A 17,847-nucleotide genomic window follows, 5' to 3' on the forward strand; every position below is an offset into this window, starting at 1 on the left:
ACGTCACGCTTGAGTGATTTTTGCTTCTGGATAATCGACTACATTTTCTAAATAAACATAGTACAGTACTATGCATACCGTAAAACCTTGAAAAGAAGCCAATCTAAAAAGAAAGCTTCCCTCGAAGAGAAGCCCATCTCGAAAAGAAGGACTCCCTAAAAAAGAAACCCTATCTCGAAAAGAAGGCCTCTCTTGAAAAAAGCCCATCTCGAAATCAAGACCACTTGGCTTCTTTCTTTTGTGTTTTTAAACGAAGTCTCATTTGAGGCTTGGGGAGTTGGAGTTGAAATTGTCATGAGTTACAACTGGCACTAGGTCAGGATTGAACCATTGAGCTTTGAATTGGAAGGCAAGCACGTTTAACCACCAAGCTATAGCTCTACTTTAATGGAGTTTTCAAGATGGTATGGTGTTCTTTTCGAGAACTGTTTAAGGAAATTATAAAAAAAGAAAAGTGTTTAATTATTGCGAAGAGCAAAATGCAGACATGATATTCTTACAGGAAATGCATTTCGATAAAAAGAAAAAATCTATAGATTTGTTGTGGAAAAGCGAAAGTTACCATAGTGTAACTGCTCTTGGGCTCAGAGCAAGTTTGGAATGTAGAGGGCGTCGTTTAGTCAAGTCACACAAACGCGAACAAGGCAACACTATGACCATCAGTTAAACAATCTTCAATTTATTATGTTCCAACCGTGTCTGTCTGACTACCTTTTGTTAGTTCGTTCGGTGACTAAAATACAAAGTATAAATACAAGTTACCATAAAATAAAACTGAAGTAAAAGGAATCATACAAATCGTCACAAAGCACATGTTATAATCGTCTAACATAAATTCCTTCATTATCGTCATCATTCAATGCTTACGCTCAATTATTATATTAAATTCCGTATTACTTAACTTCTTCAGTTACCATACTAATCATAGTAATACATTAAAAAATGGCAAACAATGTGAACAGTATCATCATCTGAATTACAGCAAATACAAACAATTAATTAACATGTCAATCAATAATATGCATAGAACAATCCTTACGTGAATATGACCGCTCTAAGCCTAAAATCTTATGTCAATATTCTCCTTTCAAACATTATCTCAATTCTGTAACAATAATTAACATAAATATATTGATAGAAATTTGTCTAAAATATAACACAACACATGATAAATGCATAGGAAATGTCAATTAAACTGATCATGAAACCATGATAAAACATGTCTAAATCCTTCTCTAATTAGCACGCACATAGTTTAGTTTACTTAAACGACACAAAGAATGCCTTTATTCATCCACAAGAAATATCTTGAATAATTAAGATAAGCAGAGATCCAGTAATTTAGTTAACCAATCATTAACCAATGGCCAAATGCATCACAATACAATAGAACTTCCCTGCATAGCTAATGAATATTCATGAGCTGAGAAATCAGTCAGCGTACCATGCTACAGCGGTAAGATCAAATACGATATTCAATACATGGAATAGCTTAACAATTCTAGGCTTAAATCATATAATATCTTCACGTCGATGAACAGTAATAACATGTGTATAGTCTAGGCATGTCTATAAAATGTTGAAAACAGTAATACATTAGTTAAATGCCTGTTTAGAATCGTATACAATTATGCTCAATGTTAACATTCCATTGAAACAATGGACTCATCATGGCGAATATACAAATCAACATGTCAACACCTTATTAAATCTTTAATTACTAAGCGAATCGATTCGTAAAGAATCCTAAAACTACTTATTTATAAACTTTAACTCACTAGTAATCATCTGCAACTGAATACAATGTGTAATTTGGCATTTACGCTCGCAAATCTGGCATTTTCTACCATCAATAAACCCACGTGCATCGACGACTGATGCTAGTTGCGCTCTGCCGACGCGAAGTCGAAGTTCGTTCTACCTCACAAATACAATTTAAAACGCTGGGGGCGCGCTGCATGGGAAAGATCTAACACATAGTTTCGGCACAACAAACAGTAGAATCGTTTCAATACTGTTTAAAACAAGGTTTAATGTAAAAAACATAACATGTAAATATATTGACGAGGAAGGTAGAATTCTCATACTATGTATTATTCATAATAAGACCAATTTTAACCTCGTAAATGTGTATGCTCCAAACAATTAGAAGGAAAGAGCAATATTTTTTAAGAAACTTGAAAATAAGATAAACATATTATGTGATGTAACTAATGAATACATAATAATAGGAGGTGACATGAATTGCATATTAGATAAAAAGGTAGATCAGAAAGCTGTTCCAGAAATATGAATTAAGTGCAGCGCCCCCAACGTTTCATAGCGTTTTATGGAGTAGCGATTCCGAAAACATATTGTATACAAACCACATGAGGAACCCGGAAGCAATCAAGCATAAAACGACTGTTTTTTAATAGCCAATAAAAACAAATAAAGACCGCGAAAGTCAGAAAAATAATGAATATTCATTAGAACAACCCTGGATGAAGGTGAAAAACATGTTGTCGTCGTTTTATCACGTGGATTTTAAGAGGTAATGTAATTGAAAATTGTACACCCAACGCCAGTTTTTTTCTCAAGTGATACATTTAAAAAGTAGGTATAAATGTTGTTTTCCATATCAGTTTAAAAATAATTTTTTATGTTGAATTCTTTGATTTAGTTGGATACTTTAGTTATCCTTGAATGTTTTAACAAGGATCGTATTCATAATTGCCTGGCTGGATTTTTTCCTATGCTAGCTTATAATAGGCTATGCCCAGGCCCCCTTGCGTGGTTAAAACCAGCTGTGTAAGACTAATGGCTGTTTATTTTTAACACGTAAACATGTATATTCGGGGGGCCTGAGTGACAGTTGACCTGTTATAAAGCTGATTAATTACTTGTTCCTGGTCCTAATTAAAAATGAAGCCTAGTCTAGGCCTAAGCTTTTTTAATAATCATTCATATTGGGAAAGGAGTACAGAGTAGGCCAGGCTACAGGCCTTGCTAGGCCTATATTATATATAGGCTATAGGCTACATCATCAGCAGGTTAAAGGTTAGCAGCCTACCTAGCATGTCTTAGTCAAAGATCTGTAATATATTAATAGAAAGAAGCTATAGAGTACTGTGACATTAGATATTTAATTATAAATGCATATTTCTTTCATATTTGTATTGTATATGCAATCACAATCTAAATCAGTAAATAACATCAATTTCCGTTATCAATCAATAATATATATAAACCAAATTAAAATAAAATAACTTCCAAAAAATTAAATTCAATTACAATTCATATACCATTTGTTAAATATTTACAAAATCATTGTTCTAGCAATAACACAAAAAAATACTACCATTCATACAGTATACTGTACATAATAATATGCAATACTGTAACAATTAACTGAGAAATAGCAAACTATTCCTCAACTTTTCTGCACTTAGTTACCGGCCTAGTTACTTCATGTTGGATCTCAGGTGAAATAAACGTCAGATGTGACTTCATGATTTCCCACAAAACTCTTTCCATGGTACTGCTGTCGAGGAATTTATTTTTTCTAAATACCTCGTCCATTTTTGTACATAGAGGTCCAGTTTCAAATCTCTTGGTTCATAGTAGTTCGCTATATAAAATACTGTATATAAAAGAAATATGGCATTAATTTTTATAGTATTGCATGTTTTAGACATAATTTTAAAGGTATATAATGTAGGACTGACCAAGTCTTTGAACTCTTGTTCTTTTACATTTATTCTGTGGCCAGTCTCTGCAATCTTACTATGCTGTTTTGTCACAAGTGGCACTGAGAGTTCATTTCTTAAATGCTCAAGATTCTCTTCTAAAGACTGGATTTTAATCATTGCACTTTGTAGCATGTCGATGTGCTGCAGCTTCTGATTTTCTCTTTCTCTTAGATGATCACCTGAGATTAAACAATATTGGTCAACCAAATAAATGTCAATCTGCATAAAAAAATGAGCATCAAAATTATTATATTTTCAAAATGTTAACAACTATTTCTTGTAGCAGATAATGATAATATTTGGATAATTCATAGGAAAATAAGTTCCAGCCAAAGGTTTGCTTTATTATGCATAAAAATAGGATAAACAATTTTGAAATTCTATGCTCAAAGGGACAATGTATATTTAAAGAGCAACTTGACCAATTGAGTTATTATGTAATGTCAATGTAAAGTTGAAACAACATTTGAATTTACCAGTCAAGATGTCAGCAACCTGTCGCATGTTGAATATTATAACATATTGACACCTGGAAAAATAGTTGATTGAGGAAATATTTAATAAAGAAAAGAGGTATATTTATAAATTACTGTAACAATTGTTTGTTTCAACAGTTATTTTATACTAACATTGTTTTTTAATATGAAGTACAAACACACATTTCATTGTTTGGAGTGTGACACACTGTATTAAACTTTCTAAAGAGGTGGTTATGATTATTTACCTACCCTGTTTAATTCAATGTCTACCAGGTATGGCCTAACAACACTGTGCGATATTGTTTTGCTTCTTTTTTTTTTCACTGCCATGGTCTACAAAAAAACTTGTAGTCATGATTGTAGGCCTTGAGATATCTACAGGCTTGAGGAACATTGTTGGTTCTGATGTCATCTTGATTACAAAAACAATAGATGCAACTGTACTAATTCCTTTAAAAATAAATCAATTTTTAAATCTACAGTACTTCAGTTTTGTGTCCAAACAAATCCAAACAAGAGATCTAATAGTCAAAATATTAAAACATTATTATACAAATGTATTACTACTATTAAGGCCTAGCCTAGGCTGTGACTGTCACTCAGTCACACCAGCTAGCCTAAAAATGCACCAGGAAAGCAATAATTATTATTATAAACACATGCCATTAATTATTTGGTAACAGTTATAATGATTAAATTTAGGATTAGGGTAATTAAAGGTTTAACTATTACGAATGTTCTATGTTTCGGCCTAGCTTTATTCTAGGCCCACATTACCGTCACGGTCATCGCGGGCGTCAACGCACTTTCTAAGCCTATCGCCAAACCGTTTTCTTGCCGACAACAATAACAATGTATAAAGGGGTTGCAAAATATGCCAGTTTTACTAAAAACTGAACCAGGCTATATTAACAAAACTAGTATTATTTTGTTTATATAATAATGATGGACTATATTCTAGTTCGTTCTTTTTCTAAAAAAATTAATTATATCCAAAAAAAAAGTAAAGAATACAATGATATTTTCTACTTACGATTGTTTACCATTTATTTACACAGTTTATCTTGACTTCCTGGCTTATGTGCTGGAGAGTATTTCAGTAAAATGGACAATATCGTCGTTTATTTATTAATTTATAGTAAAGAAACAATAAAATATTTATTTTTTAATTGAACATACACTTTTTTTAATCGTTTAGTTTTGTATAAAATGTTTTACTACATAAAAACTCACGATAGCGAAATTTAATTTGGCGTTCAAGAAATAATGGTTTGTAAACAAAAATTATATGTCCGCGCGACTCGGAAGAGCCTCGTCTGCTAACACTGAGGGCGCTTGACTTTTTCTGATATCTTAACACTAGTTGAAACAGCTGTGAAAAACAGCGTGAATAGCTACGATAATTCACCAATAGCATTAAAAAAATGCATGAATAAGTTACATTTAATAATTGATATATGGAGACAAAGTCATAAAAATAAATTCCAATTTACATGGAGAAGAAAGGATACGTACAGAATGTTAGACTTTAGGTGCATATCAAACACCCTTTATAAAAATTGTGACATCATTTCTGACATTCAACCTTGTATCTTCTCTGATCAGTCTCTTCTTCTTTGAATAACGGCCACAGTATCAAAATTCTGGCACATTTATTTAGTTCGAACATGATTTCCGAAACTACATCGCATTTCATTTTGCTTTCCGTAAGTATTTTCACCGTCCAGCGGCGTTCTTCTAAAAATGCTTGTAATTTCTCTGCTACACCAAGAAATTTACCGCCGACTATATTAAGAAATCGTACGGTTGCTTTTTTGTTGAAGGTGACCGCGGAGGCAACAGCATAGTTGTGCTGACCTTCTGTATCAGGTCGGTTCTTTGTAGGAAAAAAAAACACAAAAATTTAGAATACGATTTGAAAAAAAAAATTGTTAGTAATAATAATAATAGTATAATAGTAATAATTATGTAAAAAAAAAGAAAAAAACTTACGAAGGGGGGATCTTGGCTAGCCTAGGGTCAAGCTGGTGATTTGTTGGCTTCGAGAAAATGACTGCTGGAAACATCTTGCTACAAGTGTGTAATTTTCTCTGCGGTTCTTCTGTGTTATTTTCTTCTGTGTTATTCTTCTCCTCGATGAAGCTAAGATTGTGTGAAGCTGTGTTGAATCCTCTGTTCTTTATATAGTTTTCAACTGATGATGGTGACATCATCATTAACGAATTTGGGAGATTCTGATTGGCCGGTTAATACATTTACAGTTTCATTTTAAAGTTTTTGTAATCTTACATTGTTAACTTTCACAGTTTTTTATGCTTAAGCTAGGCGTGGCCGAAACAAGTTAAATCCATGCGCATGGTCAACAGCCAATTGGTCTACAATTGTACCCTCGGGAAGCCCTCATTTGCATTTCTCCGTGTATAAGAAATAAGCTTGTTTAACAACCAGTCACTTCAATTTTCTCATCGTGCATTAAAATTGTGAAGCATGCCCCCAAAAACCTCAGGAAAAGCTGCTAAAAAAGCCGGTAAAGCTAAAGCCGTAAGACCAACAGACAAGAAAAGAAAACGTAAGCGAAAAGAAAGCTACAGTATTTACATCTACAAGGTATTGAAGCAAATTCACCCGGACGCGATTTTTTTTTCGTACATAAGTTGGGGACCCCTTAATGAACGTCACATAATAAACATGAATAATTATCAGTTAAATTTTCTTTTTCCGTGTGCACCCAAGCGTAATAGCAACAAGAAGCGATTACACGACACAACTGCGATACGATTCTAGGCCTATCTCCGCTGTGTTTGCGGCGTGCGATTTCATAAAAGAATAGCGGTGTATTGTGTGGATTGTCGAAATAATCAGCCTTTAGTTTATGATAGTGTTTTTAATATAATGTATTACTAAAGAATTAATTACGTATTAAAATTATAGTTTCTATTAATACTATTAGGCATAATTATTAGTCTCTAAAGCAAATGTCTATTCTAGTAGTCTGTGTGGGTGTGACGTGTGTGTTAGTGTTAGGTATGACACAGTCCGAGTAAAAAGTCAGCAAAATTAAACAATTACATTACACAAAAATACATTTTATATTCTCGTGGTTTTAATCTTTCCATCTCATGTGTTCATAATTTAATGCGCATTTTTAAAGTTCATTTGAGTACATGCATATTGTTTGATAATAAAATAGCAGAATTAAAAATTAAACACATTCTTCTTGTGGGTCTAAGCTTTCTATGAGCTATGTCTAATTACTACTTAGTTGAATGTCTTGCCTAGCTGTCGATTAGCCTCGACACATTTTGCATAGGTGGTGTGTGTGTGTGAAGAAGAGTGCGCGAAGGCTATCACATGAATTGACCTAGAATCGATCCTAGGCCTAGAAAGAATCGTATCACAGTTGTAATCACTTGTTGCTATACGATTGGGTACACACGGAACAAAACATTTAACTGATGAATTATTCATGTTTATTTTGTGACGTTTCATGAGGGGTCCCCAACTTATATACGAAAAAAAAAATCGCCACCCGGACACTGGTATCTCAAGTAGAGCCATGAGAATCATGAACAGTTTTGTGAACGATATCTTCGAACGCATTGCTGGAGAAGCATCTCGTCTTGCTCACTACAACAAGAAATCTACCATCACCAGCAGGGAAGTCCAGACCGCTGTCCGCCTTTTGCTTCCCGGTGAATTGGCAAAACATGCCGTTTCTGAAGGTACCAAGGCAGTCACTAAATACCCCAGCTCCAAGTAGTCTCCATTTTGCTACTTCTTAAACCGAACGGCTCTTTTCAGAGCCACCACTTGTCTAAAAAGAGATTTATTTGCAATTCGTTTGTGTATTTGTCTTTTCTATTGCATAATAATTACTCATACTCCAAGGCTGTTAATAGCTTTTCTATGAAAGGTTTAATTTCCGTATAATCTTGAAGTCGTTACTTGGTGCCTTCATTAATTGGAAATTGATGGATATCTTACTGCAATTTGTGTATGAGCAGTTAATTCTGTCATTTTCTTCTTCAAATAGAATATTCTAAATAATGCTACATTCTTCCAGTATAATCTTTATGCAGCCAAAAGTAATGCATTTTCCATCCTACTTATCAATAAGAAAGCAAATAGTAACTGTTGATGATCATTGCTCTCAATCTTGTACTGTTACATGCGGGGTTCCTCAAGGAAGTATCCTTGGACCCCTTTTGTTCTTATGTTTTGTTAATGACATGGTAACTTGTATTGATCCTGATTGTAAACTCCTTCTATACGCTGATGACAGTGCAATTGTTTATTCACACAGAAATCCAGATATTATTTCTAAGAAGCTAGGGTCAACACTAGACTCCTTGTGTGATTGGCTTGTAGACAATAGATTAACAATTAACCTGGATAAAACTGAGTGTATACTATTTGGTTCTAAGAGAAAAACTAAAAATGTTAACAATTTTAATGTCTCAACAAATGGTAACAATATCAACACTAGTAATTGTGTCAAGTATCTGGGTATTGACATAGATCAAAATTTAACGTGTTCTGAATATGCATGTAAAACCATTAAAAAAATTAATAATAGGCTTAAGTTTATGTACCGCCAACGTAAGATACTAAGTTGTAAGAATCGTAAACTATTATGCTCTGCTCTCATCTAATGTGTTTTTGACTATGCTGCATCTTCTTGGTTCTGTGGAACCAGTAAAGCTATCCAAAGAAAACTACAAATTGCTCAAAACAAAATGGTTAGACTCATAAAAGGAGTTGAACCCAGAAGACATATAGGTGCTGATCAATTAGACGATTATGGATTGTTAAATGTAAAATATCGAGTAAAGTTCTTGCAAATTAGCCAAGTTCATAAGATATTTATGGGCAGAAGTGCTTCATACCTAAACGAAAACTTTCGTAGAGTCAATAACTTACATGGTCACTTCACTCGTGGTAGTAAACTCAATTTTGTTGTACCTAAAGTCCAAGGCATAGAATGTAATACATTCTATTTTAATGCAATCAGAGAATGGAATAACCTTCCTGACTATATTAAACAAATTTCCAACACATCTAAATTTAAAACTGAATTGAAACAATATTACAAAATTAAACATAGATAAATTACTATTGTGCCATTTTATCAGATGTTTTGCTTATATGCTTATATATTTATGCACCTCGTCTTTTAATGTTTGTTTTGTTAAAATTATAATTACTATCTTTTTAGGGACCACATTGGAATTAAGTTGTTTTACTTTAAACGACTTTATGTGTTTTCCCGTGCATCGTCAGACTTCATTAATCCCGCCATTTTTATTTGCTTTTTTGATGTATTTTAATATTTAAGGTGATTATATAATTATATTATTGATGTATTTTTAATGTTATGTATTGAGATGCCAAATAAAAGAAAGAAAGAAATACACATCTGTATTTTCTGATATAGATAACAATTTCAGAAGTCCATCAACAAAATTGTATTCTATACATCTCCCTAACACCGTTATGATTAAACGAGTATAATGAATATTAATGAATAATCTATCAGAGAGAGAGAGAGAAAAAAATAGTGTATTTTAATACAACACACGCAAACCAAGATGATGAGTTTGCCGGGCATCATTAACATCGAATTTTGACAATTATTCATAAACAATATTACAAATAAAACAATTAGACATTTCTTTAAGGTCTTTTAAGCTTTAATTTTCTATTATATTTGTGCAATTCGCTATATGAATGTTTGTCTTAACCCGGACGTTCTGTTTAGATATATATTTTTTTGTACTTTCCCATTTTTGTATTTTTCTTTTTTATTGTTATATTTTGTTTCTTTGGACGCACCTTAACAAGTTGAAGTGTGCCACTGATAAAAAAAAAAGTACAATGCTAATAAATTGTTATTATTAATTATATCGATGTACTTTACAAAGTTATATAAAGTCTAAACTAAAAAAAACATTCGTATAGCTACTGTCACTACCTAAAACTTTAATTCCCGAATTATGTATATAATCAAAATTAAAAAAAAGAGTAACACACTAATCATTTTTATCTAGTCACGCCCTTGTTATGAATAAAGCGTTAACAATTATCGTTGGCGCCAAAGCCCGTTGCCAATTCAATCATAGGTTTCCGAGAGGGTGTATTGAATAGACTATTTAAATCGTGGTAAGTGTTAAGTTGGTATCATTTTCAATATAGTATTCCGAAATAGTGTAAAAAATATAGCTATAGCTATAAAAAAAAATGTCTGGACGTGGTAAAGGAGGCAAAGCTAAAGGAAAGGCCAAGAGCCGATCAAGCCGTGCTGGACTTCAATTCCCAGTCGGTGGTGTTCACCGATGTTTACGAAAGGGCAACTATGCATCCCGGGTTGGTGTTGGTGCTCCAGTCTACATGGCTGCTGTACTTGAGTATTTGACTGCTGAAATCTTAGAATTGGCCGGTAACGCTGCACGTGATAACAAGAAAAGCAGAATTATCCCTCGTCATCTGCAACTTGTCATCCGGAATGACGAAGAATTACACCGTCTTCTCGGAAGTTTAACCATTGCACAGGGAAGTGTATTGCCAAACATCCAGGCTGTACTTCTACCAAAGAAGACTCAAAGCAAAGTCAAGTAAATCATCAAAAGCAAACATATTTTACTTAAGACCAAACGGCTCTTTTCAGAGCCACAAAAATACTAAAAGAGACTTGATTAGTGATTTTTTCCTTATAAATGTTTATAATTGTATAAATGTAGAATACCTGGCCTCAGTTAATAATATTATACAATACAAAAATTTCGAAAATCGGTCGTAGGTTTTGATTCTCTAAATTAATATTTTGCCATTAGGTATCACATATTCAGTATGCGTTTACGACAACTTTATTCATTTAACTATTAATTAAATTAATACTGCCTTTAAAATTAAAGGTCAGATACATGTCCATCTATACGTTTTAATATTATAATTGTTCATTATGGAATAAATGCTGTCATCAAAAACATAATTAGCCATTATAAATATTTTTTTTAAAATCAAGAATTGAAAATTGCCAGTGCTTATTATATGTTCAATGAAACAGAATCATCTGAATTAGATCTCACATAATATAGAAAACGAATGTTTTATTAAATGATTTAAAATAATGCTTTAAATGTGTATTTAAAGACAATAAAGAACACACTTTTATGAAACAAAAAAAGGCGACGAGATGCTTCGTCCATACACGTCCGCGATTGAGTAGATAAAAATGAGGTTCGTCGCTGCGTTCTATTACTCATCAACCAACTCAACTGTTTGGTAAAGTTAAAAGCTAAGTTATGGCTGAACAAATTAAAACTAAGAAGCTTGTTGTAGCCAAGAAGCCTGTTACTCTCCCAACGTACATCGACATGGTAACGGCAGCAATTGGTACTTTGAAGGACAAAAGCGGCTCATCTCGCCAGGCTATTGCCAAGTACATCCTAGCTTATTACAAAGTTGAACACACTAAAATGAAAACTCATCTTCGTTTGGCTTTGAAACGTGGTGTCGAAAGTAACAAACTTGTTCAAGCAAAAGGTACAGGAGCCAGCGGTTCATTTAAACTGAACCAGACTACAGCCAAGGCTGATGAAGCTGCCAAGGCAAAAATGGAAAGATCAGAGAAGAAAGCAGCTACAGAGAAGGAAAAGAGTGTAGCAAAGAAGGCAAAACAATTAGCAGCGAAGAAGGCAAACAAACCAATTGTAAAGAAGGCTACCAAATTCAAGTCACCCAAGAAGTCTGAGAAAAATAAATCTAAGCCGAAAATGTCTATGAAGTCTCCTAAAAAGCCAAAGACAAATAAGCTAAAAAGCCGAAAGTTAAAAAGACATCAAAGAAGGTCGCCAAGAAGTGAAATACTGCTAATTTAATTCAAACCGAACGGCTCTTTTCAGAGCCACCATGTGTATAAAAGGGATTTATTTGCATTTTATTTCATTAGTTTCCAAATCTTGTTTTTCACTTTGAATATTATATATTATCTCTATTATAATAACAATTAAGTTTTTAGAAAATTTTGTACAGATAGTTGTATTACCTTTTAATACTTATTTTACCGGTAGTACTGACATTAAAGCGTCGTGTTTCTTTGTCGTGAACAAAACATCACTATTATTTCAAAATAATAACTAATAATTAAATTGAAATAATGACTCAAAACATATTCTTCTTTTTTCTATAATTAACTGTGCTGTTGATTGAATATTTATATTTATAAAAGAGTAGTCCTTTTATTTAATATTATTTTATTTCGCAAAGACAAACAACGATGATTTTATTGACCCTTGCACTTACATTCCTCTTTGTTCAGTTTTATTCGTTACGATCATTGTATATATAGTTTCGATGGTGGACGACTGACCCAATTTTTCTAGAGATATTTATGTTACTGACGAGATGCAAATTGACATAATTACAGTTGAGCAACGTCCGCACAAAGCGTATAACTACTTCGGCATTTCGACAGTTTCCACACATTTCGAATAATTCTGAGTGATTCTTAATATCGATTAAACATGTCTGGGAGAGGTAAAGGTGGAAAGTGACTTGGAAAAGGAGGCGCAAAACGTCATCGTAAGGTTTTGCGTGATAACATCTAAGGCATCACAAAACCAGCTATCCATCGTTTTGCACGTCGTGGTGGTGTCAAGCGTATTTCTGGTCTTATCTACGAAAGAAACCCGTTGTATAATAAAAGTATTCCTCGAGAATGTCATCCGAGATGCTGTAACATACACTGAGCACGCCAAGAGAAAGACCGTCATCGCCATGGATGTCGTCTACGCCTAAAGAGACAAGGCCGAACACTATACGGATTCGGTGGATAAACTCGATGCTTTTTCAAAACACAAGGCTCTTTTCAAAGCCACCAGTTGAACCAAAAAGAGATTTATTTGCTTTTCTTTAATTGTTTAATATGATTCAATAATTTCAAATAATCCTCATAATAATACTCAACAAATTCGTATCTATAGCAGAGTTGAAGAAAGCAGTGCAGTGTTGCATTGCAAAAGAATTGAACGTTGGACGAATGATTACTAGTTTGACTTTAGCACGCCTCCTATCTGACAGGTACAGCGGACACGAAAACGAATTTGCAGCGTTTGTCGCACAATGTTTCGAAGAAAGGTCCGCCCGCTTCGGGTGGCCGGACATGCAGGGTTTGATAATCGGAACTTGTGCTATTGCCACCAGGTCGGTAGAATATTATATATTATCTCTATTATAATAACAATTAAGTTTTTAGAAAATTTTGTACAGATAGTTGTATTACCTTTTAATACTTATTTTACCGGTAGTACTGACATTAAAGCGTCGTGTTTCTTTGTCGTGAACGAAACATCACTACTATATCAAAATAATAACTAATAATTAAATTGAAATAATGACTCATAACATATTCTTTTTTTTCCATAATTAACTGTGCTGTTGATTGAATATTTATATATATAAAAGAGTAGTCCTTTTATTTAATATTATTTTTTTTTGCAAAGACAAACAACGATGATTTTATTGACCCTTGCACTTACATTCCTCTTTGTTCAGTTTTATTCGTTACGATCATTGTATATATAGTTTCGATGGTGGACGACTGACTGACTGACTGACCCATCGTTTTGCACGTCGTGGTGGTGTCAAGCGTATTTCTGGTCTTATCTACGAAAGAAACCCGTTGTATAATAAAAGTATTCCTCGAGAATGTCATCCGAGATGCTGTAACATACACTGAGCACGCCAAGAGAAAGACCGTCATCGCCATGGATGTCGTCTACGCCTAAAGAGACAAGGCCGAACACTATACGGATTCGGTGGATAAACTCGATGCTTTTTCAAAACACAAGGCTCTTTTCAAAGCCACCAGTTGAACCAAAAAGAGATTTATTTGCTTTTCTTTAATTGTTTAATATGATTCAATAATTTCAAATAATCCAGTGATTCTTCAGAAATGTATTGATTATTAAAATTATTTTTATTAAATTTGTTAAGAATTATTTTTTCAGGGGGACAATACATCTTTAATAAATATAAACAAAGAAGGAGCTTCCTCCATGTCATAAAGCTAAAAATAAGATATGAATTAGGCATGTTTTTGTATTATACCATATTGTCATATTATTTATGTTGTGATTCTCTGTGTTTAGAGAAGGATGCTTTAGACCAGGTCCGCCTAATATTATTAGCCAATCAAAATCGTATAATTTTTGGAGGGAAAATGTTCTCCTCTGAAGCCTAAAATTTGCATGTCCAGTATAAAAGTGGAATGTAATAGATATTAGGGAGAAGAGAGAATAAGATCAAGGTAGATAAAAGGAAAGATGATAAAGAAAATATTAAGGCTTGACTGGTAGTGGTAGAAAGATTTATTAATCGAATTACAAGGAATAAAAGTTCTAGTTGAGTTAAATATACTTTTTGTATGAGTTACCATTCAGTGACAGCAGTGTAAGTCGCGTGGAAATATATACGCCTGAGAAAGCTCGGAACCAACTAAGATAAATTCACTACACATATACTAAGATATACAAATAGTATTAAGTAATACTTAAGCGCCACCAGTTGAACCAAAAAGAGATTTATTTGCTTTTCTTTAATTTTTTAATATGATTAAAACATTTCAAATAATCGATTGATTTTTCAGAAATGTATTGATTATTAAAATGTATTATAATAGAAAACCATTTTAGAGATCAATACTCAACAAACGTATTGTGGTAGCATTTACATTTTATGGTATTTTAACCTATATAGGCCTATGTAAAATAAAAGTAGTAACGCGGTAATAATTGATTTAGCACGAATTGGGACGATTCCTCTCGCTTCTAAAAGTTACGTAATGAATAACATTTTCTATATTTAAACAAATACATACAAAATAGCGCCACATATGCCTTTGTTAACATAAAAAGTCACACGTCGTATAAGGAAAACACGCTTCATATATAAATGTTTTGTTTTTTAGAAGTTCTTTTAGAATAACTTTTTTTTTATCATAATTATGGGTAAAATGCTTCACACAAAAAAAAGGGAATAGAGAATAAGAGAGATAATTATACGAAATGGATTCCTTTGAGTTAGCGAAAAAAAGTATCGAGACTAGAGATGACGAGATGCGCAATAGCATGATAGAGAAGATTTTGCAAGACTTTGATTTTTCGCAGATAGAAGTTACATAATTAGGAGGAGGTGAAACAAGGCTTGAAAAATCTATAGCAGAGTTGAAGAAAGCAGTGCAGTGTTGCATTGCAAAAGAATTGAACGTTGGACGAATGATTACTAGTTTGACTTTAGCACGCCTCCTATCTGACAGGTACAGCGGACACGAAAACGAATTTGCAGCGTTTGTCGCACAATGTTTCGAAGAAAGGTCCGCCCGCTTCGGGTGGCCGGACATGCAGGGTTTGATAATCGGAACTTGTGCTATTGCCACCAGGTCGGTAGAATATTATATATTATCTCTATTATAATAACAATTAAGTTTTTAGAAAATTTTGTACAGATAGTTGTATTACCTTTTAATACTTATTTTACCGGTAGTACTGACATTAAAGCGTCGTGTTTCTTTGTCGTGAACGAAACATCACTACTATATCAAAATAATAACTAATAATTAAATTGAAATAATGACTCATAAAATATTCTTTTTTTTTCCATAATTAACTGTGCTGTTGATTGAATATTTATATATATAAAAGAGTAGTCCTTTTATTTAATATTATTTTATTTTGCAAAGACAAACAACGATGATTTTATTGACCCTTGCACTTACATTCCTTTTTGTTCAGTTTTATTCGTTACGATCATTGTATATATAGTTTCGATGGTGGACGACTGACCCAAATTTTCTAGAGATATTTATGCTACTGACGAAATGCAAATTGACATAATTACAGTTGAGCAACGTCCGCACAAAGCGTATAAATACTTCGGCATTTCGACAGTTTCCACATATTTCGAATAATTCTGAGTGATTCTTAATATCGATTAAACATGTCTGGGAGAGGTAAAGGTGGAAAGTGACTTGCAAAAGGAGGCGCAAAACGTCATCGTAAGGTTTTGCGTGATAACATCCAAGGCATCGCAAAACCAGCTATCCATCGTTTTGCACGTCGTGGTGGTGTCAAGCGTATTTCTGGTCTTATCTACGAAAGAAACCCGTGGTATAATAAAAGTATTCCTCGAGAATATCATCCGAGATGCTGTAACATACACTGAGCACGCCAAGAGAAAGACCGTCATCGCCATGGATGTCGTCTACGCCTAAAGAGACAAGGCCGAACTCCATACGGATTCGGTGGATAAACTCGATGCTTTTTCAAAACACAAGGCTCTTTTAGTAGAACCAAAAAGAGATTTATTTCCTTTTTTTTAATTGTTTAATATGATTCAATAATTTCAAATAATCCAGTGATTTTTCAGAAATGTATTGATTATTAAAATAATTTTTCTTAAATTTGTTAAGAATTATTTTTTCAGGGGGACAATACATCTTTAATAAATATAAACAAAGAAGGAGCTTCCTCCATGTCATAAAGCTAAAAATATAAGATATGAATTAGGCATTTTTTTGTATTATACCATATACTAAGATATACAAATAGTATTAAGTAATACTTAAGAACCACCAGTTGAACCAAAAAGAGATTTATTTGCTTTTCTTTAATTTTTTAATATGATTTAAAAATTTCAAATAATCGATTGATTTTTCAGAAATGTATTGATTATTAAAATGTATTATAATAGAAAACCATTTTAGAGATCAATACTCACAAATAACAAACGTATTGTGGTAGCATTTACATTTTATGGTATTTTAACCTATATAGGCCTATGTAAAATAAAAGTAGTAACGCGGTAATAATTGATTTAGCACGAATTGGGACGATTCCTCTCGCTTCTAAAAGTTACGTAATGAGTAACATTTTCTATATTTAAACAAATACATACAAAATAGCGCCACATATGCCTTTGTTAACATAAAGAGTCACACGTCGTATAAGGAAAACACGCCTCTTATATAAATGTTTTGTTTTTTAGAAGTTCTTTTACTATAGCTTTTTTTATCATAATTATGTGTAAAATGCTTCACAAAAAAAAAACGGAATAGAGAATAAGAGAGATAATTATACGAAATAGATTCCTTTGAGTTAGCGAAAAAAAGTATCGAGACTAGAGATGACGAGATGTGCAATAACATGATAGAGAAGATTTTGCAAGACTTTAATTTTTCGCAGATAGAAGTTACCTTATTAGGAGGAGGTGAAACAAGGCTTGAAAAATCTATAGCAGAGTTGAAGAAAGCAGTGCAAAAGAATTGAACGTTGGACGAATGATTACTAGTTTGACTTTAGCACGCCACCTATCTGACAGGTACAGCGGACACAAAAACGAATTTGCAGCGGTTGTCGCACAATGTTTCCGCCCGCTTCGGGTGGCCGGATGCGATTTTTTTTTCGTTGTTGGGGACCCCCTCATGAAACGTCACAAAATAAACATGAATAATTCATCAGTTAAATTTTCTTGTTTCGTGTGCACCCAAGCGTATAGCAACAAGAAGTGATTAGGTACACAAGTGCGGTACGATTCTAGGCCTAATCTCCGCTGTGGTTGCCGCGTGGGATTTCATAAAAGAA

General features: G+C 33.2%; 2 protein-coding genes across 2 annotated transcripts; both read left to right on the forward strand.

Annotated features, from left to right (window-relative positions):
• The first annotated feature begins 6,697 nt into the window (after positions 1–6,697).
• Positions 6,698–7,970, forward strand: LOC140053989 (histone H2B, gonadal-like). The gene is made up of 2 exons (XM_072098780.1): positions 6,698–6,831; positions 7,736–7,970. Exons 1-2 carry the CDS (start codon positions 6,698–6,700, stop codon positions 7,968–7,970), a joined length of 369 nt encoding a protein of 122 aa, XP_071954881.1.
• Positions 7,971–10,447: 2,477 nt separating this feature from the next.
• LOC140054721 (histone H2A-like) lies at positions 10,448–10,949 on the forward strand. The gene has a single exon (XM_072099799.1). The coding sequence runs from the start codon at positions 10,448–10,450 to the stop codon at positions 10,823–10,825; it is 378 nt and encodes a 125-aa protein (XP_071955900.1). The 3' UTR covers positions 10,826–10,949.
• Positions 10,950–17,847: the final 6,898 nt, after the last annotated feature.

This window comes from Antedon mediterranea, chromosome 7 (genome assembly GCF_964355755.1).
Source record: "Antedon mediterranea chromosome 7, ecAntMedi1.1, whole genome shotgun sequence".
In the NCBI taxonomy this organism is placed as follows: domain Eukaryota; kingdom Metazoa; phylum Echinodermata; class Crinoidea; order Comatulida; family Antedonidae; genus Antedon; species Antedon mediterranea.

What these genes read in the sequence shown, in the direction of transcription:
- LOC140053989 (XM_072098780.1), top strand. Translation starts at nt 6,698, where the DNA reads ATGCCCCCAAAAACCTCAGGAAAAGCTGCTAAAAAAGCCGGTAAAGCT. An exon ending in TACAAGGTATTGAAGCAAAT is followed by an intron (nt 6,832 to 7,735) that starts TCACCCGGACGC and finishes AAAAAAAAATCG; the next exon opens with CCACCCGGACACTGGTATCT.
- LOC140054721 (XM_072099799.1), top strand. Translation starts at nt 10,448, where the DNA reads ATGTCTGGACGTGGTAAAGGAGGCAAAGCTAAAGGAAAGGCCAAGAGC.